The sequence below is a fragment of the Pseudopipra pipra genome, chromosome Z (genome assembly GCF_036250125.1).
Source record: "Pseudopipra pipra isolate bDixPip1 chromosome Z, bDixPip1.hap1, whole genome shotgun sequence".
NCBI lineage: Eukaryota > Metazoa > Chordata > Aves > Passeriformes > Pipridae > Pseudopipra > Pseudopipra pipra.
Window position 1 is genome coordinate 44,156,530 of NC_087581.1, and position 26,174 is coordinate 44,182,703.

The following is a 26,174-nucleotide window of genomic DNA, read 5'->3' on the forward strand; positions in this document are numbered from 1 at the left end:
AATTGTAATGAATATTAATGTAAAATATTATAATCCCTCACCAAAAATGTAGAAATTGCCTGACTTGTCACTGAGAACTTTGGAGCTAGTTTGTCCAGCGTGAGCTGGCTAGACTCCCCAGCATTGCTCAAAATAAATACCTTTGCTGCTTAAAGACTCAAAGCTGTCTCTGAGCAGTTAATTTTATGCTGTTTTTGGTATCAATGGCCCTGTCAAGGTTTGTACTCTGGAAGCCATGAGAGGCAATGTACTCTTTATCAAAGTTTGCTTCATATTTGGCTTAGATATTACGAAGAAATTCTTGACTGTGAGTGTGGTGAGGCACTGGCACAGTTTGCACAGAAAAGCTGTGGGTGCCCCATTCCTGGAAGTGTCCAACGCCAGGTTGGACAGGGCTTGGAGCAACCTGGGCTAGTGGGAGATGTCCCTGCCCATGGCAGAGGGTTGGAACAAGATGAGCTTTAAGGCTCCTTCCAACCCAAAACCATTCTGTGATTTAGAGCTGAAACAGGTTGCTGAGAAGCAAAAACTGTTAATGGCCTTGTAGGTTCATTACCTCTGAAGAAACAAGACAAACCAATTGCCCCTGGGAGTTTACAGTGTAGTTGACTCACAGAATCACAGAATCATAGAATATGCCAAGTTGGAAGGGACCCACAAGGGTCATCGAGTCCAATCCCTAGCCCTGCACAGGATCATCCCCAAGAGTCACACCACATGCCTGGAGTATCATCTTCAACTCTTTCAGCCTTGATGCTGTGACCACTGCCCTGGCAAAGTCTGTTCCAGCACCCAATCACCCTCTGGGGGAAGAACCTTTTCGAATATCCAACCTAAACCTACCCGACACAACTGCAGGCCATTCTGTTGGGTCCTGTCACTGGTCACCACAGAGAAAAGATCAGTACCTGCCCCTCCTCTTCCCCTCCCCAGGAAGTTGTAACTGCAGTGAAGTCTCCCCGCAGTCTCCTCCAGCTGAACAGACCAAGTACCCTCAGCCACTCCTCATATGGCTTCCCCTCAAGGCCCTTCACCACCTTCATTGCCCCCCTTTGGACACTCTCTAATGGCTTAATATCGTTCTCAGATTGTGGTGCCCAAAACTGCCACAATATTCAAAAGTGAGGCTGCCGCAGAGCAGAGCAGAGCAGGACAATCCCCTCCCTCACCTGGCTGGCGATGCTTTACCTGATGCCCTCCAGGACACAGTTGGCCCTCCTGGCTGCCAGGGTAGTACTGACTCATAATCAACTTAGCGTGAACCAGGACCCCTAGGTCGCTTTCCTGGCACAGCTTTCCAGCATCTGATTCCCCAGTCTGTACACACAAGCAGGGTTGTCCCATTCCAGGTGCAGAAACTGGCACTTCCCCTTCTTCAACTTCATATGATTGTCAGTGATAGCAGTGGAAGCTCTTCTGGTGGAGAGCAAGTAACATAGTATTTGTAGTCTTTAGAAGTCCACTCTTTCTTACAAAATGCTGCAGAAAGTGGTGTCAGTATGAAGACAAACATATCAGCCAGACCTGGTCTGCGCCAGAAGCCTCAGGTTGCAAAAGAGAGAACACAAATGCCAAAGGCAGCAGTACTTCACCCAAGTACAGTGGGTCGATTGGGTTAGAAGACTGAGTTCTGATTAAAGTTTTACTTTTAAAAGGTTCGCAGCATGTTGCAGGCTCTGACAATCAGCAGCAGGACAGAACGTCAGGGCGAGAGGAGGCATCACTGCAGCAGAATTCACCCCTCGCTCCCCACAGCAGCCTTTGTTCTGATGCTTCCTTGCAGAGGGGTAGGAGCACCCCCTGCCTCCAGCCAAAAAGAGACCAAAGTCTCAGTATTTAAGAGTTAACGTTTTATTGGACTTCAGTTGATGGAGAACAGAAGGGCAACAACGGCTCAGGTGTTCAATCACAAAACACCCCAGGAAGTGTCACATACAGGGGCTTGACACAGTTTGCAGGGAGACAATTGAGGAAGTTGTTTTTAAACTACTCTCCAAGGAAGAAAGGTGGATCCACAGCCCTGTTTTAATGTTCCCAATTACTGTCCTCCCTCAGTCAATTTCATATCCTTCCCCAAAAGAAGCTTAGGACACACCTCTCCCCCATGAGTTAAAGAAATAAATGGTAGTAAACTCAGGGAAAGAATTAGACTTCAGAGTCACCATAGATCTGTGCAGGAATCAACATTTGTGGCTCTAGAAAGACTGGTTGTGACAGACTATTTTTAACAAAGCTAACAAATGGGTAAAGTTTCTACTGTGACACTTTAACCCAACTTGTGTATAAAACCTGTTGAAGTACTTTGCCTTAACACGTGTCTATGTGTTTGACAAATCACTTCCAAAGGATCTGGATATTACTTGGCTCACTGACAAGGGGAACCCAAGACTTTAAAGCAGACCTGTGAGCTGCTTCAACTGACAGTGCAGAGCAGCCCAAATGACGTCTCTTTAAGCCTTCACAACACGGTGATTTTTGGGGAGTTTGCCCAAATTTCTACCACATAAGGCCAAGAGTTTGCATTAACCGGAAAGGTCAGAAAACAGGCTTGTACTTATTCTAAAGTATTTTATTTATTACGATATTTTTTAAAATGTGCACAAGTTCATAGTAGAAGTACTGGGTCCCCAGCATCTGCTGGTAAAATTCTTTCAATGGACAGCCTGAGCCTCGAAGAAAAAGAGGGACCAGAAAAAAGCAGCTTCGAATATCATATAAGCAACACTGCCACAAGGAGTTAACAATACTGAAACTTTAATGAAAAACTATCTTACATACTATTAAAGGAACTGGATATTGTTTTTTAAATAAACAACCTACTGCTCAATACTAACTTATATAATCCTATAGAAGCTAATCTTCAGTTTTAAACAAACAAGCTAATGTTCAATATTAAGATAAAGAATCCTAGGGGAACTAAATAAATATGCCACAGCTCATAGATGTGTCCTGGCCAAAGCAGACGACTGGTTACAGGACTCCTCTTGCTGTTCGTCAAATTCTTGGATTAGTCTCTTAATGTGAGACAGCTTGTTGTGTAGGTACTGACATTTCTTCTTCAATTCAGAGTAGGTGGGGCTAAACTATAAAGGAAAGATAAAAAGAAAATTAGGGCATGCAAACATTTCTGGAGAGTTTAGAATTTCATCTCTTTGGCTTTACAATAGCCTTGAGCCAGACTCAGTGGTTTCTACGTCCCACAGATCTGGTGTTACACATACCTGTTGTATCTTCTGATGCTCTGTCAGGACTTGACAACAAAGCATCTACAAGAGAAAAAACCCATGAAGACAATATGAAGAACATTTCACTACTACCAGAAAATATAAACGTGAAACACTAAGAATACACTTGGTTTGACTTGAAGAGATTTTCTTCTCTGTGAGCCAGCACTCCTGTAGGAGCTTTGCAAAAATAAATCCAACCCCCTCTATCACCTAGGATCTGCAATTAAACCTGTCAGTAGGCAATAAAAGGACCATGTGCTCAAAGACTCCCTTTGGGACATCACTCACACTGCTGTGCATTCACAGAGAGCTCAAACAGGGCATTTTTGGCAGGGTTTTGCAAATATGAGACCCAGCCCAAGCAGGGTCTGAGCATATCTTCCAATTCCACAAGGTTTCCCTTTGTCTCACTGAGCAGTACCAGGGAAACTAAAATACTCCTTCTGCTCACAAATACATTTGCAATCTGGCCGAAACCAAAATAAATGCCATCCAAAAAGCCTCAGCCTGCACACGGAACTAAAGAATTCTGATACAGAAGACATGGAATGTGTGTTCAAATCAGAGAAGCCAAGGCTGGATGGACAGAACATCAGGTTTTGAACAGCCCTCTCTGCTAAAATTGCAGCTGGGATCAACCACCTGGAAGATGAGTAAATTTTTGCTGTAGGTTTAGTTATGTGTTAAAAGTCATGGGAAAGAGAAGGTCAGGAAACCTTTGGGGATTATGGCCACTGGTTTCCAGGCATTTCCAGTCTTCTCTCCCATCTGTGTATCAGCACCCCCTCAGCTCACCAGGATATTCTTCACAGTTTTATCCTTCTTTACCTGATGTTCTGTGGACCCCTGAGTCACAAACTTCTGTTGTTCATTAAACTTTCCAAATTTCTTGGCAATGTTGTCTGTCTGAGCCAACAAATTCTGGTATTCGCCATACTCTGCACTGAAGTCATCCTTGTAGCTCTGGCGTTGTTCATAGGACACTATAGCTGTGTATTTTCTAATGGAAGATGGAGAACATTTTGCTATTAATATGTTCTAAGGGAACATTCTAGTTCATTTCCATTCTATAAAGCACACGTCCAATTTTACACCAAGCACATGGTGAATGTCAAGCCCAGACACCCAATCTCAAGTGAGTTCACTCCATGCTTTCCTGCTTCTATAGGCAAGCACATGTGCTTCAAGAGAATGTAGTCAGGTAACTCTAGAAATGGGCCACAGAAAACAACTTCTCCCAGTGATGCACCCAATCATCATGCTGGATGATATTTGAAAAGAAAACTACAGATGTTCTTTAACATTTTGGGAGGTACCTGTGAAGCAATAACCTGGACTTCTGGCTTATGCACAGTGACATCCCCTAGCAAGAGCCCAGCATAGCACCCACAGTGCAAGAGTGTAGAGAGGGAGGAAAGGAGAGGCGAAATGGGGAGAAACATGAACCTGTTTTGGTTTTCTGGCTTTTGCATACACTTTGCTTAAACAGCCTGAGTCCCTTTACACTCATACTATCTATATTAGGATTGAAATTATCTTTATGCTAAAGCTGTGATCATACTCGTGAATTACGTAGCACTAAGAATCAGGAAGAGAAGCTGGAATAAACTACCAAAGTGCTTTGAGCTGGATCATGTTGCAGGTGCTCTCAGTTTTCAAACTTTCTCTATGGGTGTTATGGGGTAAAAACAGTGTTTTCCCCGGAATTAGAAAAGTGGTAACCCCCGAGGGGGTGGTGTTCTTGGTGTAGGGCCCAATCAGAAGCTACATTTCGCTCCTTTGAAATCAATATGTTATAACAGACCGGAAAAGAGGGGAGATGATGTAGCTGGAGAGAAGTAGCCATGTTGTGAAGCCACGAGGAGCTGAGGGGCCAGGGATCCCTGCTGGGGCCTAGCCCCCCCCAGCCCCCAGCTGGGGGCTGCAGAAGCCCAGAACAGTGTTAAAACTGGATCAGGTGCCGTAGTCAAAGGCTGGGGGAGTTTTGCCACTGCGAGTGGGCAGCAGAAGACACTGAAAGTGGCAGTGGAGCAGCACTGAACAGAGAACTGTGGCCGAGAGCCAAAAGAGATAACAAGCAGCAGAGATGGCACATAGCCAGCTGAGAGATGCAGAGATGTTCCTGAAGGAGGGAGAGCTGGCAACAAAGCAGAAAAAATTCAGCAGAGACTGTTTTTGGGGTAAGACTGAATTACTTTCCCAAAAACCCTTGGAGACCCCTCTTAAAAGGAAGGGGTGGACTTCCATTTGAGGGGAGTCCTGAAATGCAGCAGCACTGGAGAGAGGAGCTGAGAAGCTCAGAGACATCCTGGAAGCTGGACCGGGATGGCCAGACAGAATGCGGGGGAAGTGGCCTTGCCCCGCCCCTGCTGCCATGCTGGCAGTTTGAGACAGAGCAAAGGAGCTCTGGTAGGACGCTTGGGGCAAAGACTGTCCTGAACGTTCTGACTCGAGGGAGCTCGACCCCTTGAGGAAGGCACTTTCATGGGATGTCTTGCCTTCTGTGATATGACCGTGGTGAAGCGAGTTTTGTCCCTGCTGGCAGTCCACGGGCGAGACCTTCGGTTGGAGCCGAAGGGCTGAGAGGGGTGAGAGAGACCCCTTTGTGTGTAATGGGGAGAGAGAGATTCCAGCTACAACAACTCCAGCTACGACTCCTGCTTTGAAGAGGAGAGACACTGCTGCCCTGAAAGGGGAAAGGATCTTTCCTTCTTCCCTTCTGAACTTTCATTGGAGGGAAAGGAGGGATTTGACCTAATGTAAATATTGCTTTACCATAGGAGAGAGAGTTAAAATTGTGTATATAATGCATTATAGTATTTATTTGTGTAATAATTGTAATATAATTCCCTTCCCCCCATACTGAGTCTTGTGTTATGTCTGAAAAACCCTCTCACACTGAACCAAATTGTGGGAGGGGGGCTTGGACTTGGAAATTGGATTTTTGGGGGTCTCAAACTATGATAATGGGTCAGGCAGATGGCTGATACAGCACAACCTAATTTTTCCCATGTCACTGTGACCAGGAGATTATCTGTGAGATTGTTCCAGATATGGCTCCTTTCACAGGTAAATTTTCATTTAAGTTTTTAATGCCAGTCAGAACTAAGCCAACTTCATGAAATCTTGCATGAAGGTTTTTTTTCTTTATGTTTTGATCTCGGCTTCCTATTTCAATATTCAGTTACAAAAAGTAGCCATCTATCGTGATCCTCATTATCACTGCTCCCAGCTGACTGGGAAACAGACAGCAAAGAGCTGAATCTGCTCATTTTCACCTAGCAGAGGCTGGGAATTGAAAGTGCATTGAAGTCCTCAGCCTAACAGGGGAAGCACGAAACTGCTTCCCTGTAGGGCCAGGCTTTCCCTCACTCTTTCCATGGAGCATCCCTGACTGTATCATATGGGATCCAGGCGCTGCTATGCGACCAACTCGAAAGCAGATGGAAGATGCACCAAAGCTGCAGAGCTGCAGGAGGCCTGAGCGCCCTTGCCAATGTCCCTGCTCTCACAGAACCAATTGGCAGTGTTTGACCAGACAGACACACTTCCCCCTCCCCTACCGCACTGCAGATCCAACACGGGGACACAACACCACTGCACCAGCTGACGCTGCGCGACTGCACTGCCAGCGTCAGACTCATCCTGCCCTTCTCCATCACAGTATTCGTTTTGGCTCTGAGCACTGAGGGCCCATCAAAACCTTCTCAAACTCATCTTTCCAAAAGAGGAAGGAACTTAAGACTGCTCCTCACTGAGTACCAAGGGAGATAACTGTTATTTTACTCACATGAAGTAGTCTGGTTGTTCCCTTGATGACACAGGGTCTGCGGAGACAGTGAAAGTTTCTTCAACCCCTACGTAAAAGCAGAATTTTGACACCTGAGATAAACAGATTTTTCCTATAGACAAGCAAACCAACTGGATGGGCTTAAAAATGTCCTTGACCTGACTCACCATGCACTGGAGTTTCAAAAGGAGTCTGAGGCATATCCTTTTGTTGCACCTCAGAGGTGCAGAGGAAAATGGAGCTGACAGTTTCAGATGTGTTAGAAGTTGGAAGGTCTGTGGGAGGCAGTGTTGAGGAAGCAGGACTGAGGCCACCGGCTGCTGGCTGGACTCGACTGGCCAGGCGACCAATCCTCTGCTTTTTGCTCACCACAGGGAAGGTGAAATTGGAATCCAGAGGCCGTTTCTGTAATAATAACAAAATAACTAATATATGATCAGAATCAGGCTTTGCTCCCATTCTGAGAAAGAAGCATTTCTGAACAGGCAAGTGTTGAAAACACATCATTCTCAGCTACACAGAGCTGTCAAACAAGGAAATACTGCTGCTAAATATGCGGTTTATATCATTCCTAGTTTCTCATCTTGGGATATAAAAAGTCCTTCCTCAACAGCTGAAAGGCTTTGGGAGAAAGATACTCCTTGCAGCAGCTGAATCAAAGGCTTCCTCAAAACAAGGAGATTGGGTCCGTTTTGTTTAGGTCCCAATTTCCACTTGGACACACTGGGGTAAGACTCAGCTTTTGCTGTCACACAGCCACACGATTTACTAAAGCGGCCCTGGGAAGCAGGTGGTGGATGCTGATCACAGACACAGGTCAAAAGAGGTTGCTGGGACCTGCACCATTTCCTGCTATGACTGGAAGGGAGTGAGGGAAAACTAAAGCTGTGTCCTCCCTCCTCTATTCCAAGGCAATTCTCTCCATGGTGGAAGGCTTTCTGTACTTCCCAGCTTATTTCTGTACGCTGCGTGCACTGACGTGCAGCTTGAGGCTCAGAAAGCTTCCAACTTTTCACACATGGGCTCCACTGAACCAAAACTGGGCCTTAAATGCTGCCTAGAGGGGGAAAAACAATATTCCTCCAAGTGGATCGCTACTGTAATTTGTCCTTATTCTAGTCTTTGCTAAGATTTCTATTTAGACAGTACCACAAGGATATTTGGGTGTGTTTTATGGCCTAGAGCTGCCAGATCACAAAGAACCTTGAACAGACACAACCAGGTACCAAAGACACAAACACATATTTAGCAGAGCTTCCTGTGCATCACAGCAAACAAATCACATCTGCAAGTTTTTTGCAGTCTTTGACACTGCAACAACCATCTTTAAAAGATTACAGGAATCCCATTAGAAAGAAATGCTTCAGGTGTGTTTATACGCTAAAAACAAGATTAGTGCTTCACATCACAGCTGTTACACCAACAGAAAGTGTGGTAAAATATCTTAATGCTCTGTACAGAATGTTTAAGAAATGCACCAAATACCTCAGAAGTTCTTGATGGAGCATCTGTATCAGAAGGTCCCTGAGGTGTCAAATGGCTGGTGCTGGTGGCATTTTGAGAGGAAGCTGATTTTCTGTAAGGATGGCCCAACATTTCAGGTTACTAGCCAAAAATATATATTGTCATACTTCTTTCCCTAGAGGGAAGATAGACCTTCATTTCCCAGGAAGTTTTCTGAAATGGCTCTCATCCTTCCCCTACAGACTGAACTTACCTAGAAAGTCTTATCTCCAAAACCTGTCTGTCTACTTCAGTGTAGCCAGGCCAATCTTTCTGAATGTCTTTAAATAAATGTTCCTTCAGACTGAAGGAATTATCCTTTGCATTCAGGTTGGCTACCTACAGGAAGATAATTAAGAAACTAAATGTTCATTACATCTAAATGCAAACTGCAGATCAAAAATTGCTACTGTAAAACTAAATCAAAGCTGAAAATAAAGTCATGCACCAGTTTTCCAGGGCTTTTTTTGGATATGAAGATCAAACTAGCTGTCTCATGAGAAGCACCAGTTTTAAATGTGTGGTCCTCTTGGGATGCAAAAAGTCTGGTGTAAGAAAATCTCAAATTGCTGCAAGTCTGTATGAAATGTACTCTCTGAAAACCTCTCTCTGTACCAGGTATCTGTGTTTGGATTTTTTGTCTTTAATACAGCTTTGAGAATGAAGGCAAACTGTGCCAAGACTTTTAGTCTTTGCCATTTGAAATACAATGAGAGGGCAGGTTTTTCCTTTCTATTTACTTTTTTTTTCTCTAAGAACTGAAGAACACTATCTGCATGTACAAGTCCAGATTTGTCCAACTTGAGGAGGACACCTGCTGCCTTCTTGTTTTACACAGCTACAGGGCTATGGCAGAGCACAGGCTGTGCCTGGAATGAGGCATGTTTTCACCACCCCATGAGCAACCACAGGATGTTGTCAGTTGCGTCCCCAAACAGAACAGCTTTTCTTTCTCTAGTGCCTGCCCAGAGGAAACTACAGCTTCTTACTGAACAACTGTATGGGATAACCTACCTAGAGCTAAACCAAAACAGATTTTAAAAAATTAAAAGTAATAAAGATATCCAGAAATTGTAATTGACTTCTGAAAAACACAACTAAAGCTGTATTCAAAGAGAATACTCAGGCTCAGGCTTCTGGTTTTAGATTTATAGAAAAAAAGGTCTGCTACCTGCTTTTGAAGGTAAGAAAAACGTGAGCAAGACTTTTCAGGGTGTAGTGCTGCTGACATGACCCTTTTGGAATGCAAACCAGGACCCTGAGGAAGATCATCCCTTATAAAGGAAACCAAGTCCAAGATAATCTCCCTAATCATTGCCAAACATAATGGGACAGGAGAAAATTTTTTCACTTTTTATCCTGTAGGGAGCTGAGCTTTTGGAATTTTATACTCAACTTGAAGTATAAATGGACTGCTTCAATTTGGATGGAAGAACATAGCTCTCACTAAATTGTGTCTGTCTTCAGGGTGAAAAAACCTGCCCTTCCCCAGGGCAAACAACGCAACAAACCTAACAGGTCCCAGGAGGAGATGCTGAAAATTCAGTGTAGGATCAACCCAAATTGTATAAATGTTGAAGTTTACTCCCCTGCTATGTTCCAAAACACTTTTTTTCCTTGATAAAGAAGAACTACTTGACATATTAATGTTTGCATAATTCAGCCACAGCCTATGACTAAAGGGAATATTTAGAAAGGAACGAAATAGCCACTGCATTTTTATGAATCCATAGGCATCTTACGAATGGCTGTGATAAAGAAATGCAAGCACAACTGAACTCAAAAGGAGCACTGGAAAAGTTACTCAATAAAAAAAGGTTTCAAGGCAGATGAAGACACAACCATATGACAGCAAAGAAACCTGTGCTTAAAATCTGACCTCCACCTTTTCCAGTTAGGATTTGCCTGGAACACCCTTCCCTGGAAATCAACCCCAACAGATCCCAGGAGAAGTCAAGTACCACTGACAGGCCACCAGCTCCATTCAGATGAAATACTGGCCTATGCAACTACCAAACTTCTCTGCTCAGAAACTTGTCACAAGAAATATTAAGTACCACAACAAACAACTTCACACAATCAAGAGAACCCCTGGGCAGTTCCTCTCCATTAAGCAGTAAAATAGTGCAAAGAAAAGAGACACAAAAGATAAGACATGAGAAGCAACAACATTAGAAAGAGATAATTAATGCCTGAAGAAACACCTCTGCCCCAAAAGTTTTCAATTTTTATTTCCTTTCCTCTCATGGACTTGCAGTTTGGCCCATATGGATAAAATTTATCGAAAACCTTAAACAAAGAGCATTACATAAGTTGCTCATCAGTTTCTAATTTAAACACTGGAATGACACAGGTAGGAATTAGGAATAAAAGAATAGCAGGAGGGAAAAATTGCTGGCACAAACTTCAGGATCTCACCTGCTGAAGGATCTTTCCAAGGGTACCCCTGTCCTTTTGCATTATTCCATCTCTCTGCAAGTGATTAAGTAACTCTGGCTTCTTGTAATTCCTCAGAGCCAGCAAGTGAATCACCCTTTCCCTGAATGGTCTGCGATACACAGCATTGCAACGACTGCAGTGGACATTTTCAGGGTTCATGGGTGTTGTTCTTTTTCTCTCAGGCACGGCATCTGGAGTGCTTTGTGGGACTCTTCTGACCTCTGCTTTTCTTCCTAAAATAAGTGGGGAAAAAAAAAATGTGTCATATGGGAGGTTGGGAGAAGGCAAGGAAGTTGGCCTAAAAGTATTTACCAAGACTGATAAACCTGTATTTGTTCGGCATTTACAGATCTGTAAGAAGCCAGGTAGTGAAGATGCACCGAGTTGGGCATTAACAAACAAACAGTCATTAAAAACACTGATACATGAGTGATACTGGAGCGAAGGTTCTTTATATAGATTCTTTCTATTGATGGTGCTTTTATTATTTTTCCAGTTTGTAAGCTCAAGCACTGAGCTATGTCAAGAACAACATAGACAGTGGGATTAAGTGCACCCTTGGCAAGTCTGCCTACACCAGAGGGCTGGGATGCCATCCAGGGCGACCTGGACAAGCTCGAGAAGTGGCTCCTGGGAACCTCATCAGGTTCAACAAGGCCAACTGCAAAGCACTGCACCTGTGTCGGGGCAACCCCTGGTATCAATCCAGGCTGGGGGATGAAGGGACTGAAAGAAGCCCTGCCAAGAAGGACTCAGAGGTGATGCTGGATGAGAGGCTGGACATGAGTTTAAAAACCTACAGACATCCAGTAAAAATTGAAATCCAGCCATACCTAAAAGTCGTCCATGGGGTTTAATGACCTTTGTATTTTGACTGCATGTCTCCTTTTCTGCCTGGGTCAGGCGCTCTCTGGTCATCTCATCGTTATTGCTTGTTCCACCTACTGTAACTTTATCCTGGACAGAATCTGGGTCATTGAGTTGCAAGGCTCCACAGCTATAAAAAGAGTGAAAAAGGTCGAGCCCTTCAGAAACTACTTCAGGTCTAGAAGTACAGTTGTATCAGGAACTTAAAAACCTGTCCTAAGAGGTGAAGAAAAATCTTTTTCAGTTCTGACAGTGAGCTGGGCTGTAACTAGATTTCCAAATGTTTCTACACATCTACAGTGCCAGTTTTACATGTCTGCAAATTGAGGCTTTTCTATTTTCTCTAGATCTTTGGTCTGCAATTCTATGGTGAAATTGGATATTTTGCTGTAGCTTCAAGTTAGTTTGAAATATCTTCAGTGGTTAACTCCTGTTAGCTCATAAAGGCTCTTTGGAAGGGTGGACTTTACAGCTTGCAGTCTCCCCTCCCCACGTCTCCAACTTAGATACACTAAACGGTCCAAACACAGGAAAGAGTTTCAAATTTACACATTTAGTATTTTAGCATTCAGCTTTCCTCCTGCATTGCCTCACTTCTAAATACAAAACACTGCAGGTTCATATACCCTTTTTGTCTGCTTGAAGAAGACTGAAATTAAATGTTTAAAGTCTTCTTCTGAAGTACATGAGAAATTCTTTTTAACACTTCTTTCTCCTGCAATAACTGTGGGACAACCTCACAGTTTAAAACTTGAAGGTATTTCAATGAGGCAGCTGGGTGAGTGAAAGAAACTAGTCCTTATTCCAGCACTGCATGTTGGTCACATCTAACTTTTTTTAGCTATACAAGAGTTTCCATAGGTGAGTTTTTACCTGCTTTGATGAGTGGCAAGAGAGTTGTTATTTTACTCACATGGAGTCGTCTGGTTGTTCCCTTGATGACGCAGTGTCTGTGGAGGCAGTGCAAGTTTCTTTAACTCCTACAGAAAAGCAGAATTTTGACACTTGCGATGAAGATTTTTAATACAATCAAACAGTACCAACTGGATGGGCTTGAAAAAGTCCTTCAGAACTTTGTTCTCACTGTAAATTACTTGGAAGAAGCTGCGTAAGTTAGTAACAGTGCTCCACAATTGGCAGCACCAGGTTTAGAAAGAGGCATGGCCACTTTATTCTACAGGTTCTGCACTAGCTCAGTTTTTCTTATTTGAAGGCATGAGGTGGCATCTGCACAGCCATTCATGTTGTGCAGCAACAGATGTAGCTGCACAAAAGACAACAGAGAGAGACAGAGAGAGATCAATATCGAGGTTCTAGCAAGGAGAAAGCTGAAGTCCTTCTCATGCCGTGTTTTTATTCTTTCTTTCCCTGACAATTACAGATACCCAAAGTTTGGCTGAATTTCAGCACTCTTTTAAGAAGGAAAGTCAGTCACACTGGATGGGGGTTACTGGCACTAAGGCTCCAGTAACCTGCAGCAAACACTGAGTGCTCCTTTACGTGGCAAGGCTGGGTTGGAAAATGGTCTGCACTTGTAAATTGCTCTTTTGCTCTTTTAAATGGCAGGAGGAAGCACCGCACACTTAACCTCCAACTCCTATTTTCAACGGACTATTTCAGACTAAGATAAATAAGAAAAAGAGCTGCTGTAAGGAAAGGTGAGTTGGAACAAGAAGGAACACTCTGGGATCTTCATGATCTCTCTCTGCCTCTCATTTGGGGTTTTGTGGTAAGCTTAAAAACACATTTACATTTGTTATCAGCTTACACTGCCACTATACACAGTTGTCCTGCTAAAGCTCAGCCGTTCTTGCCAGTCTTTAAGCTGTCTGAGCTTTAAGTCTTGAGGAGAGAAAAGAGCTATCATGTGATGCTCCACTTGATTCTTTTGAATTTAGTATTCAATTTATGACATGGTATAGAAGGATTATAAAAGGAAATGTAAAAAAACTGGACAGAAATACAAACAGGAATATTAATAGTCCCGGTATGTACAATACAACTTGTGTGAACAGCTTTGCTGCGAGTGATTCATTTCCAAAAACTCAAGTGCACTTGCTGACATAGCTCAGTCCACGCAGAAGCTTCAGGGCAAGCACCAACTTGAAACACAGTACAGATTTTTTTCCTTCTCCAGCTGTTCAGAATTTTGTTACTGGCTCCTGAAGAAGGATGCTCACATGTTTTTAGACTCAAGCACAAATGCTTCCAAAGCAATCCCAAGGTTTGTGGGCACCGTCCGTATGCCCAGGGTAAATGTGGAAAGACCATCCCAAAGCACCCATTCTCTACAAGAACACCACCACTTCCAAGAGGCAGCTGCACACTCTAAAGGCTAAACTCGATTTCTAATTTGTGAGTCCAATCTCTAAAACAAGACAACACACAGATTTAACAAAGGAACTGAACTCTGTCCTGCTGGGTGTGTCCCCATGTTAAGAAATCAAGTGTTCATTGTGCATTTCTGTTCAGCTTTTCAATGTCATTTTGAGTCTGAACCATTTCTAAGGCTTTGGAAGAAATAAATTCTGCAGCTAAGATGGAGAGAAGCTCTTGGTACAGTTCAAATCTGAACTCCAGTAAACCACAGGCCAGGTTATGTAGCTTTTGGACTTTCTGTAAAACAGCAGAGTTTGATAACCATGAAGAAATCACTGATGTCTGATCCATGTGTTTCAGTAAACTGGTCTGCAAGGAGTGTGTGACAAGTTTGTATCCAGCATGTAGACTTTAAAACTTGATGAGGGAAAATGTGGAGTTTCAGTCAACTGTCAGTTTACTGGAAATCAAGTGGGAAAAAAATCCATTCCTTATTCCCAGCTCTTCCTTTTAGCCAGTTTCTGCCTAACAGCAATCCATTTAATATTACTTTGTTCTTGCACTACAGAGGGAGAATTCTTACAAATGAACATCATTTTAGATAAGGTTCCAGGAGAACAGTTTCTGAGCTTTGGTAATGTGTTAATTAAGATAACAGTTACAGTGTAGTACAATTGCATAAAAAAGTCTGTATTTTTCATTACCATGAAGCAGGGATAATAGTAGAGCACTAAGACGAAGAAGAGCCTTCATATATCCAGTCCTTGGTTTCAGTGCACCCATTTCACCAGGGTATACCCTCACAGGAGTTAAGAAAATCAGGGCATTAATACCTTCAGTGAAATCCAAAGGCTGAGAAGTTTTCAGCCTCTTTCTGTCTTCTTTCTTCTCTCTAGTATTGAGAGACTCCCCCTGCATCGGGGCAGGTGCTGGGATTCCAAAAGGAGTCTGAGGCATATCCTTTTGTTGCACCTCAGAGGTGCAGAGGAAAATGGAGCTGACAGTTTCAGATGTGTTAGAAGTTGGAAGGTCTGTGGGAGGCAGTGTTGAGGAAGCAGGACTGAGGCCACCGGCTGCTGGCTGGACTCGACTGGCCAGGCGACCAATCCTCTGCTTTTTGCTCACCACAGGGAAGGTGAAATTGGAATCCAGAGGCCGTTTCTGTAATAATAACAAAATAACTAATATATGATCAGAATCAGGCTTTGCTCCCATTCTGAGAAAGAAGCATTTCTGAACAGGCAAGTGTTGAAAACACATCATTCTCAGCTACACAGAGCTGTCAAACAAGGAAATACTGCTGCTAAATATGCGGTTTATATCATTCCTAGTTTCTCATCTTGGGATATAAAAAGTCCTTCCTCAACAGCTGAAAGGCTTTGGGAGAAAGATACTCCTTGCAGCAGCTGAATCAAAGGCTTCCTCAAAACAAGGAGATTGGGTCCGTTTTGTTTAGGTCCCAATTTCCACTTGGACACACTGGGGTAAGACTCAGCTTTTGCTGTCACACGATTTACTAAAGCGGCCCTGGGAAGCAGGTGGTGGGTGCTGATCACAGTGTGTCAAGTGCAGAGCTGGGAAGAATAGGGAAAAGCTCCAGTCTGGCTACAGTTGTCCTTCCAGCTGTACTCCAGCTGAAGCGCTGGTTCATATCCTCCTCTTCCCTACCAAGCATCCCTGCTCACATCCATGTACATTGGAAGCTGGGTCCAGGAGTGCCAGACATGGCTCTGCGCCAACTGCTGAAAGAAGTCCACATTCTGTGTGGACAGAGACAGGTCAAAAGAGGTTGCTGGGACCTGCACCATTTCCTGCTATGACTGGAAGGGAGTGAGGGAAAACTAAAGCTGTGTCCTCCCTCCTCTATTCCAAGGCAATTCTCTCCATGGTGGAAGGCTTTCTGTACTTCCCAGCTTATTTCTGTACGCTGCGTGCACTGACGTGCAGCTTGAGGCTCAGAAAGCTTCCAACTTTTCACACATGGGCTCCACTGAACCAAAACTGGGCCTTAAATGCTGCCTAGAGGGGGAAAAACAATATTCCTCCAAGTGGATCGCTACTGTAATTTGTCCTTATTCTAGTCTTTGCTAAGATTTCTATTTAGACAGTACCACAAGGATATTTGGGTGTGTTTTATGGCCTAGAGCTGCCAGATCACAAAGAACCTTGAACAGACACAACCAGGTACCAAAGACACAAACACGTATTTAGCAGAGCTTCCTGTGCATCACAGCAAACAAATCACATCTGCAAGTTTTTTGCAGTCTTTGACACTGCAACAACCATCTTTAAAAGATTACAGGAATCCCATTAGAAAGAAATGCTTCAGGTGTGTTTATACGCTAAAAACAAGATTAGTGCTTCACATCACAGCTGTTACACCAACAGAAAGTGTGGTAAAATATCTTAATGCTCTGTACAGAATGTTTAAGAAATGCACCAAATACCTCAGAAGTTCTTGATGGAGCATCTGTATCAGAAGGTCCCTGAGGTGTCAAATGGCTGGTGCTGGTGGCATTTTGAGAGGAAGCTGATTTTCTGTAAGGATGGCCCAACATTTCAGGTTACTAGCCAAAAATATATATTGTCATACTTCTTTCCCTAGAGGGAAGATAGACCTTCATTTCCCAGGAAGTTTTCTGAAATGGCTCTCATCCTTCCCCTACAGACTGAACTTACCTAGAAAGTCTTATCTCCAAAACCTGTCTGTCTACTTCAGTGTAGCCAGGCCAATCTTTCTGAATGTCTTTAAATAAATGTTCCTTCAGACTGAAGGAATTATCCTTTGCATTCAGGTTGGCTACCTACAGGAAGATAATTAAGAAACTAAATGTTCATTACATCTAAATGTAAACTGCAGATCAAAAATTGCTACTGTGAAACTAAATCAAAGCTGAAAAAAAAGTACCACAATAAATTATTTCCCACAGTCAGGAGAACCCCTGGGCAGTTCCTCTCCATTAAGCAGTAGAACAGTGCAAGGAAAAGAGACACAAAAGAAAAGACTTGCGGCAACAACATTAGAAAGAGATAATTAATGCCTGCCATTCTAGCAAAAAAAAACCTCTGCCCCAAAAATTTTCAATCTTTATTTCCTCTCATGGACTTGCAGTTTGGCCCATATGGATAAAATTTATCGAAAACCTTAAACAAAGAGCATTACATAAGTTGCTCATCAGTTTCTAATTTAAACACTGGAATGACACAGGTAGGAATTAGGAATAAAAGAATAGCAGGAGGGAAAAATTGCTGGCACAAACTTCAGGATCTCACCTGCTGAAGGATTATTTCAAGGGAATCCCTGTCCTTTTGCATGACTCCATCTCTCTGCAAGTGATTAAGCAACTCTGGCTTCTTGTAATTCTTCAGAGCCAACAAGTGAATTACCCTGTCCTTGAATGGTCGGTCAGAAACTCCACTGGAAATTCTCTGGAAGATGTTTGCAGGGTTCATGGGTGTTGTTCTTTTCCTCTCAGGCACGGGATCTGGAGTGCTTTGTGGGACTCTTCTGATCTGTGTTTTTCTTTCTAAAATAAGGCCAAAAGGGAGGGAAAAAAATGTGCCATATGGGAGGTTGGGAGAAGGCAAGGAAGTTGGTTTAAAAGTATTTACCAGGACTGATAAACCTGTATTTGTTCAGCATTTCCAGGTCTGTAAGAATTCAGATAGTAAAGATGCATCAAGTTGGGCATTAACAAACAAACAGTCATTAAAAAATGCTCATAAATGACTGATACTTGAGGCTGGACAGGGGCTGGCAATGTGCCTTGGCAGCCCAGAAAGACAACTCTGTCCAGGGCTGCACCAGCAGAGCTGGGGCCAGTAGGCTGAGAGAGAGGATATGACACAGCAGGCACTTGTTTGAAACCACTAACTTGTGTTTGGTACCTGAAAGATGCTAAATGAGTAATGGTGACAAAACAGGGAGCCTTCTCTCTTTGTATCAGGCACACAGAGACTGACCTGTTCCTATGAAGTGCTTCAATTTTGTAACGGAGGGCAAACCTTTAATACCTTTCCACGCCGGCTGCTCCCTGGACTCTGCCTTTCTGGTGTTCAACTGCAAACCTAATCACTCAAACACACAGAGTTAAATTTTGTAGAACACTGTAAACTTGCCAGTTGTCTATTGAAGGCACTGCTAATGTTTTGAGATGTTAAATTCAATGGTAATTGAATAATGCAGAAACTTCCCACAGCAGTCAAGCAAAGCACTTCCTAATGTCATGTCCCTGAAGAAAAAATAACCTGAAACCATATTGAAGCATTTACATGGAAATTAGGAAAGAGTTCTTCAACTCGAGTGTAGTCAAACACTTGGCAGGCTCCCCAGAACAGCGATCATGGCACCAAGTCTGCCAGAGTTCAGGAAGCACTTGGACAGTGTTCTCAGGCAAATGGTGGGATTCTTGGAGCCAGGAGCTGGACTTGATGATCTTTGTGGATCCCTTCCAATTCAGTATATTCTATGACACTGTGACAAACCCCAGTTCCTAAGTGGTACTGCATGGAGCATGTTGCCCTATGTCCTACCAGCAACTAGACCTGTCCTACCTGAGTTTCCTCAATGCCAGCCCAAAACAAAAGTACCCCCCCAATACCACAATTGCCTTACTGCTGCAAGTCTTCAGACCCCAGTTACTGAATGTTATATATTCACTAGATATCTATTTACACCACCACCAAGAATCACACATATCATCATTCAATGTCAAACAGAACTTCCCCAATGAGAAGTTCTGAAATACATGAAAGTGGCTCCTCTCACACTGCATTACGGAGCAGTTCAAAAAACAGAGGGGGAGCAGTGCCAGCACCACCTCCTACAATCAACCCCAGACAAGCTTCCTTGAAGTCAAGGCCACAGATGCTTAATTTTCTCTTTCCAAAAAGCCATGACAATGCTAGCTTAAAATGCTCTGCTGTGTACAGACAGAGCAAGAGCTGCACTTTCATTGTCAGGGATGTCCCTGCTGGCAGGCGACTGCAGCCAGAGCCAAGTGAGAGCCTATTTTACTCTGTGAAGGTGGATGTACCTGGCTCAGCTCACTGCTGCAGGCAGGACCACTGCTGCTGGTACCATTGAGAGCCTGTAAGGTGCATGTCCACCTTGTGTCTGCCTGGAGACACAAGGCTTCTTGGGGAAACAGTGCTCAGAACAGTTCAATAATGAATGATATTCACCTGAGATGTCTGAACACATCACTTGTTCCAAGAAAACACCACAGAAATTAATTACTAGGTTTAAAACTTACAGACATCCAATAAAAAATGAAAAGCAACCATACCTGAAAATGGCCCATCAGGTCCATCAGTAACCTCTGCACCTTGATTTCGTGATGCCTTTTCTGCCTGAGTCGGGAGTTTGAATTGCAACACTCCGTAACTATAAAAACATTGAAAAATGTTGAGCCCTTCAGGCACTACTTCAGCATGAGAAGTATGGTTGTATCAGGAATGTTAAAACTGGTCTTCACAGGGGAAAAAAAACATTTCCCCGTTCTGACCGCAAGCTAGGACGTAAACAGATTTCCAACTGCCTCTACACGTTCAGACTTTGCCAGTTTTCCCTGTCAGTGTGGTTACAATTTCCTCACACAACTGCAGGGCTGTGTTGCTTGTTCTCCTGAGAACCGCTGCAGTGACAGCCACAGGCAGCACTCGGGCAGCTGCCCCGGCACTCTCCTGGCAGGCAGATCCTGTCCTGGAGCCTTCCTGGGCGCTGCCCTCACTCCCACCACCCTTACCAAGCCTTCTGTGTGGCACTTGCCACGGCAACGGCCCTGACCAAGGACAGGACACCAGCTTCAGCTCACCTGAAATGCTTCGACCACTCTAAAATGACCAATTAAGGCTCCAAGAAAAAGCATCAACAACTTGAGTCTCAATTTATCATGTCCTTTCTGAAAGTCACAAAGCTGCACAAGGCCACTGCCCACTATTTCAACATGATACAGCTCCAGTTTTGTCCATAGCCAAGGACTATGGATTGATCCCTCACTCCAAAACCGCCATATTTACAACAGAAAAAAAAGGCCATTTTTTAAATGGCTCTGTGTGTAACACTACTGCAAGTTCTGCCTTAACTTTGCAGGTACTTTGCACAAACTGAGCGCTGCCTACACAGGGCCCGTGAAAGCTGGTCTGAACTAGATTTTGAGGAAAATTAGCAAAACCTCATTAAAACTACCTAGGCTTCCAACCCAGAATTATTTAGAGCTAAATTAGCTAAATCAATTTAATCTGACATAAAAAATACAGTTTCATTCAAGCCATCCTTCCCAAAGAAGAAGGTGCCCTCAAAGGTGCTCAGGATAGGCAGGCCAGGAGTGGAGGCAGGACCTCTCCCTCCTAACTTAAACTCCTGCTGCTTGCTTTGTACCAGCCTTGGAAGCCTGGGCCCTTTCAGATACCATTTTTGTGGCTGTTAAGATAAGACAACTCTCCATCAAGGTCAGCATGCTGCCAACCATAATCATATTGACATACAGTTATAGAATGGATCTGGTCAAGCTTGGACCATCCTGAGCTCCAAAACCTTTGAAAAATACCACTAAGAGGGGGGAAAGTACTCAGAAGGTAATTTTTTTTTAGGAACAAAACCAAAAAGAATTCTACAGAAAAGCAAGTGTTTGTAAGTAGCAAGAAGCCACGTATTGCTGGGAATTCATTTCCTACTGCAGTCATCACCAGGAACATTCTCCTGTAAAGGTTTTCACCATATGATCAAAGCCACAGAATCCACTGAAATGTGCCATGAAAGAAAACATGAAGCAAAACTTACGTTGAGCCTGTTTGCTGGACACAGTCAAAGCTTCCCTGAGGATTATCTTTGCCAGCATTTGACAAAGGGAAGTTAAATGCATGCACTTCATTTGGCTAAAAGATAAAAATAGTTTCTGTGAAAACTTCAGTCTACACTCCATTGCTGGCGATTAACTAGGCCCATAATTTTAAATGGATAACTGTATTTTGAAGATTTTGCTACTATTTCAGTCACTAAAAAGAGCTGCTCTGTCACAATTCTCCCTCTGAAAGCAGCTGGCCACAAAACCACTGAGATAGCAGCAGTCACTCAGCTTCTAATTCAGCAAAGCATTTAATTAGCAAGTCATCCCTTCCCGCTTCCCAGAATTAATAGGCATATACTTCTCTTGAAATGCAAGTGCTTGAGTACAATCGAACTGGCTGGAGCTCAGCTTACAAACGAGAGGAGAGCAGTTGGGAAATAAATCACAAAGTTGGGGCAGCATCCAACTCTGGGATTTATTTGATCCCAAGAAAACACATAGTGGAGTCAGCTTCAACAAGGACTACAACTAGAAAAGATGAATGCCGATTTCAACAGGCGCAAAAACCCTTTTTGTTTTCCTCAGCTCTACATGCAATTATTTGCATAAATGTGAAATGGTTAGTCAGACCTAAAAGCCTTGGTTTGTTTGGCTGCACCGATCAGTTAGTATAGAAGGTGCCGCTTTCTGCTGGAGCTTAAAAATCATTAAAATGTCTTGAAAAAAGCCTTGTAAAAAGGGAATGGGAGTCTGAAAAGAGATGTAGAATATCTTTCACAAGAGGCTGTGCCAGGGACCTCATTTCAAGCAAAAACCCACCACGGGGAAGTAGCTGTACAGAAAATATCTGCAGGTCCAACATCCCACCAAACAAGCCCGCAGTACAACACTTCTGCAATATAGGGGAGCACCAATGCAACTACAGCAATAAGAAACAGCAGGTTGAACTGCAGGACAATGATGTGAGACTTGCACATGGGACTATGCTGCTCTTGATCTGCTTTCCAGATGTTTCCACCACGCTATTTTCCCAGTCCCACTGCTGGTCTACTATATCCTACTGTATCTCCTGTATCCTTACAAGCAGCCATTGCAGAAGTATTTTCCAGTTTGGGAAATTGAGTCATTGATTGCTTAGCCTACAAAATGGGCATTATTTTAACAGAAGCATGCAGGAAGTCTTACCACTGATGTCAAATGCATCTCTCCAAGCTGACAGAGATGCAGAAAGACTGTTTTCTAGATCAGCACTGAAAAGATAGAGGAGGGACTGAGCAGATCATTCCTCACTGGTGGCAGCTGCAGGAAACTTGATTCTTTTGCCTCTGTTCTAAGCTTCCCCAAAGAAAAAAAATTTCATCTACGGCTGCATACAACTCCAAGGCAAATTTCATCAACCCCAAGAATCTTCCCTCACCAGCAGATTTTTCAACTGAGTTATGCAGGGACTCCCTGCTTTCAAGTGCCTGAATGTCCAGCACTGGTGTGACTTTAGGATACAAACATTAGGAGATACTTTAACAACACTAGTGTTAGTTTAACACCACAACCAGGGTGTGCTCTTAAAAGTTAGTGAAGTGAACCTACGGGGTGGCTGCCAGCAAGAAGCCTGGCTCCACCAGTATGTTCCTGCTGCTTTCTCTGGGCCAGCCAACCAGGGCATTTGACTGTTCCAGTCCTGCACAGATGCAAAGCCCCAGTCATGCAAGGAATTACAGAAGAAATTAAAAATAACAACTAAATAATAATAAAAAAAGTTTTCTTCTAGATCATCCTCTTGAACATCACTGCAGGAAGCACACAGCAAGGCATTCGCCAAAGGGTCCTCCTTCCCTGGAGCATCACTGGCTATAACACGGACTAAAACTGCTTTGGTGCAGCTCCATTTAGTGCCAAAGGGCAGAGACAAGTGTCACTAAGGATAGCAGTGCACAGGGCAGCAAGGACACCAAACCTATTCATCTATACACAGAGAAACTTAGGAAGATGCTAGCCTGGATGTGATAAAGGAAATCCCAGAAAGGAAGGCCTGAGTTGGTACAGGATCCTCTTCAACTTCAAAAAAAAGGAAAAAAAGGTCTTACCACAGGCTACAGAAAACAAGTGGAAGGAGAGATGTTGTGTAAAAATTAAGTCTTAAAGTTTTCATGTTTTGAAATTTGAGATTTTAGGATAAAATTATGAAGATTTCTTGCTTCAAGCTCTTTTGAAATGATAGAAGGCAAGAGAGCCCTTCTAAGTCTTCTCAAATGAGAATAAGCTCCTGCTGTTAACCAACAACAAAAAAGTCAAGACTTCAAACAGACTCAGACAAACTCTGGCCAGCTCTGACCAAGCACCTGTGCAACCTGGGGCAAGGCAGGCAGGTGAGAGGATCAACAAGAGCGGGTTCTGTGGCTCAGGAACACTCTCTTCCTGCCTCCTGCCTTTCATCCCTGGGCAGGGGCAGTTTTCCCAGTAAACCCCACAGCTCAGACGCTCACATATGCACCAGCACTGCGGTCTGACATCTGTGCTGTGCTTTGAGCTGGCCCCAGTGTCACCACCGGCCAGGCTGCAGCACTTCCGGATGAGTGTGGAATGCTTTTTACCCTCTGCTGCCTATTTTAAAATGTCATTTTAAATTCTACATCCTCAAATTGGCCTGCAATTTCTTCCAGTATATTGAAAGCACCATGCTGTGGGGTAGGAGAGCCATTCAAAGACATGAATATGGACATACAACAGGAATTTAGCCTCCCTCTGTGTGTCCTGAATTACTTCAAGAATTACTTTTAAATTGTTTGATTGCAGGTTTGTTTTTTTCTAACATACAGTGTCTTCAGACAATCCAGGTAGTACTCAGTAGGCAGGAAACATTTACAAAACCTTAGCACACAGCTTCACAGCTGGGTTGCTGTACAAACCCTAGAGACACAGAACTCATCTTACACCAAGAGCACTTCCCAAACACCAGAGTATTTTTCCAGCTATTCACTATAAGCAGGCACTGCTACTATTCTACAGGCGGTAACAGAAAGTAATGCAACCTGGTAGTTTTGGGTGTCAGATCTGAAAATTCCAAGTTCTGATTTTAAACCTTCATTGCAAATTTTCAGTGGCACAGTCAGCATTGAACTGGGTCAGTAATGGAGCTGAGCATTAAGGTATCACCACCTACAGACCATCAGTCCTGTCCTCCCCTTCTGGCACTGGACAGATGTTTGAGCTGGCAGACCACAACCATTTAAAATGGAGATAAAAGAAAGAAATGGTATCTTCTCCCTCCCTTATTCCTCCCTCAGTGCTAATATTCTTGTCAACTATTAATAAAACAAATGATGGTCTGACATACCCAGGATGAGGAGGCAAAGCTCCTCGACGCTTGGCTCCCATCCCCAGGGAGTGCTTTGACCTCAGAACTGTGTCCCACCACCACTGCTCCGTGTCCCACCTCCATCCCTTCATGTCCCACCTGCAAATGCCCCTGCTGCAGGAAGGCATCCCTTCTCAAAAGAACGACTCTTTGTCCTGAGTCAATGCCTTTACATTAACTGGAAGAATGCCAGCACCACGACACGTGGCCACAATGACAAAGGTCAAACACATTTAAACCTGCTGGAGCCAAGCCTTCTGCAGCCCAGCAGCAATCGCTGCCACTGCCAACCCATGGGGCCTCCTCTCCCGCCGTGACAGCACAGCTCGTGTGACCATGGAACAAGGACAAATCCATGCATTTTGGCTGGGAGCTGAGCCAGAGCACGAGTTTACTGAGTGTCACAGCACAGCGAATCTCTGACTTCCACCGGAGCCTCCGTTCTGTCCCCCGTGGGCCACTTCCACCGGCATGGCTGTGTTCAGAGGGGCCCTCGGAGCACGAGGAGGCCCCAGCCCTACCCAGCTGGTTCCATGGGCACTGGATACCAAAACCACAGCCTAACCCCTGCCCTGTACCAACCCACAGAGCCCAGTCCCCACCCCTCACCTGGCAGTCCTGGGAGCTCTCGTTCAGCTCAATGTGCATCCTGGTGGTGTTTGAGGCCCTGTTCCACCAGTACATGGTGGATTGCGCTCTGTCCCACAGCTCCGCCAACTCAGGCTCCCACTGCACTTCTGCTGCTCTTGCTCCCAACTGCTCCTACTGCAAAATGTGGAAGACATACAATTTTTCTTATGGGACAATGCTCATTGATGTTTGATCTCTGTATACTTTCAAACCCAATCAACAAGAGGAGATATTTAATCCATGAAAGAGAAAGCAGCCAACAAGCTCTAAGTGATGTCCAGGTGTTGGAAAGACAAATTACTCATCTGTAGAATTGCCTTATTATAGGTTCAACATATTCCAATTATCTCAGACCTAGAGGGACGTTAACAAGGCTTGGGAAGAAATATGTACCACTGATAGTAGACACCAGGAATGCAGAATTTATAAGCCACAGGACATTTGGCAGAACACCCAAGATAGGGAAGAAACTAGTAAAGACAACCCAGCAACTGTGCTGAATGAGCTCTGACTGTGTACAAGGTAATTCCGGCAAGAGCAGATCACAACCACTGACTCATGATCACTGGCCCAAGAAATCCATGGGCTCCAAGGACGATAAAGACTGAGCATGCAGACTAATTAGCATGAGAAGCAAGAGAATCATTAACCAATAGAGGATAGAATATAATTAGTATGACTACGAAAAAGTGACTTGTTCCCAATGAACGTTAATGCGTTTGTTTGCTAAAATGTACCAACAGGGAAAGGATTGGCAGTCACTGTGCTGGCTTTGTGGATCTGCACCCCTTTCTGTGCAGAACTGCCAATAAATCAATTACCTCCACACTGCGTGTGATCAGCCTTTTGCACACTGGGTGCCAAGAACCTATTTTGGGACAATGCTCTTGCTCTGACAATGACGGTTTGTCTCCAATGCCGCTCTTGCTGCGTTCCTGCTCCAGGCACGAAACGCTCTGAGCAGTCCCGCCTCATGTCCTTGGAAATGGGCAGTTCCACATTCCAAGGCAGAGCAAATGGCTGTGAGGTCACTGAGGTGTTTTGGGATGACCCGTGCTGGGTCTATGATCTTCCAGAGCTCACTTTCCATGCTATGAAATCTTGTCTTTATTTTCAAGACCATATCCATTTCTGCCCATATCCGGTCTCATGGCTGCCATGCTCAGATTATAATTTACTGTTTCAGTGTTTGTCTCCACTAGTTTGGTTCTTTTCCTCTGCTAGTACTTGCTTGCTCTTCTACACTGCCTACT

At 43.9% G+C, this 26,174-nt stretch overlaps 1 protein-coding gene across 2 annotated transcripts; it reads right to left on the reverse strand.

Moving 5' to 3' along the window:
* Positions 1-2,763: 2,763 nt before the first annotated feature.
* ELL2 (elongation factor for RNA polymerase II 2) lies at positions 2,764-25,912 on the reverse strand. 2 transcript variants are annotated; one of them, XM_064642862.1, is made up of 19 exons: positions 25,743-25,912; positions 24,901-25,053; positions 20,930-21,024; positions 19,434-19,531; positions 18,160-18,213; positions 17,419-17,672; positions 16,825-16,949; positions 16,593-16,683; positions 14,979-15,306; positions 12,740-12,806; positions 11,793-11,956; positions 10,939-11,192; positions 8,735-8,859; positions 8,503-8,593; positions 7,185-7,422; positions 7,018-7,084; positions 4,056-4,227; positions 3,222-3,266; positions 2,764-3,083 (listed from the first exon to the last, which is right to left on the reverse strand). In XM_064642862.1, the coding sequence occupies exons 2-19, from the start codon at positions 24,973-24,975 to the stop codon at positions 2,937-2,939; spliced, it is 2,490 nt and encodes an 829-aa protein (XP_064498932.1). In that variant the 5' UTR covers positions 24,976-25,053; positions 25,743-25,912; the 3' UTR covers positions 2,764-2,936. The 2 variants fall into 2 exon arrangements, with proteins under 2 accessions (XP_064498932.1, XP_064498934.1); XM_064642864.1 differs by lacking the exons at positions 2,764-3,083; positions 3,222-3,266; positions 7,018-7,084 and having other exon boundaries at positions 4,110-4,227.
* Positions 25,913-26,174: the final 262 nt, after the last annotated feature.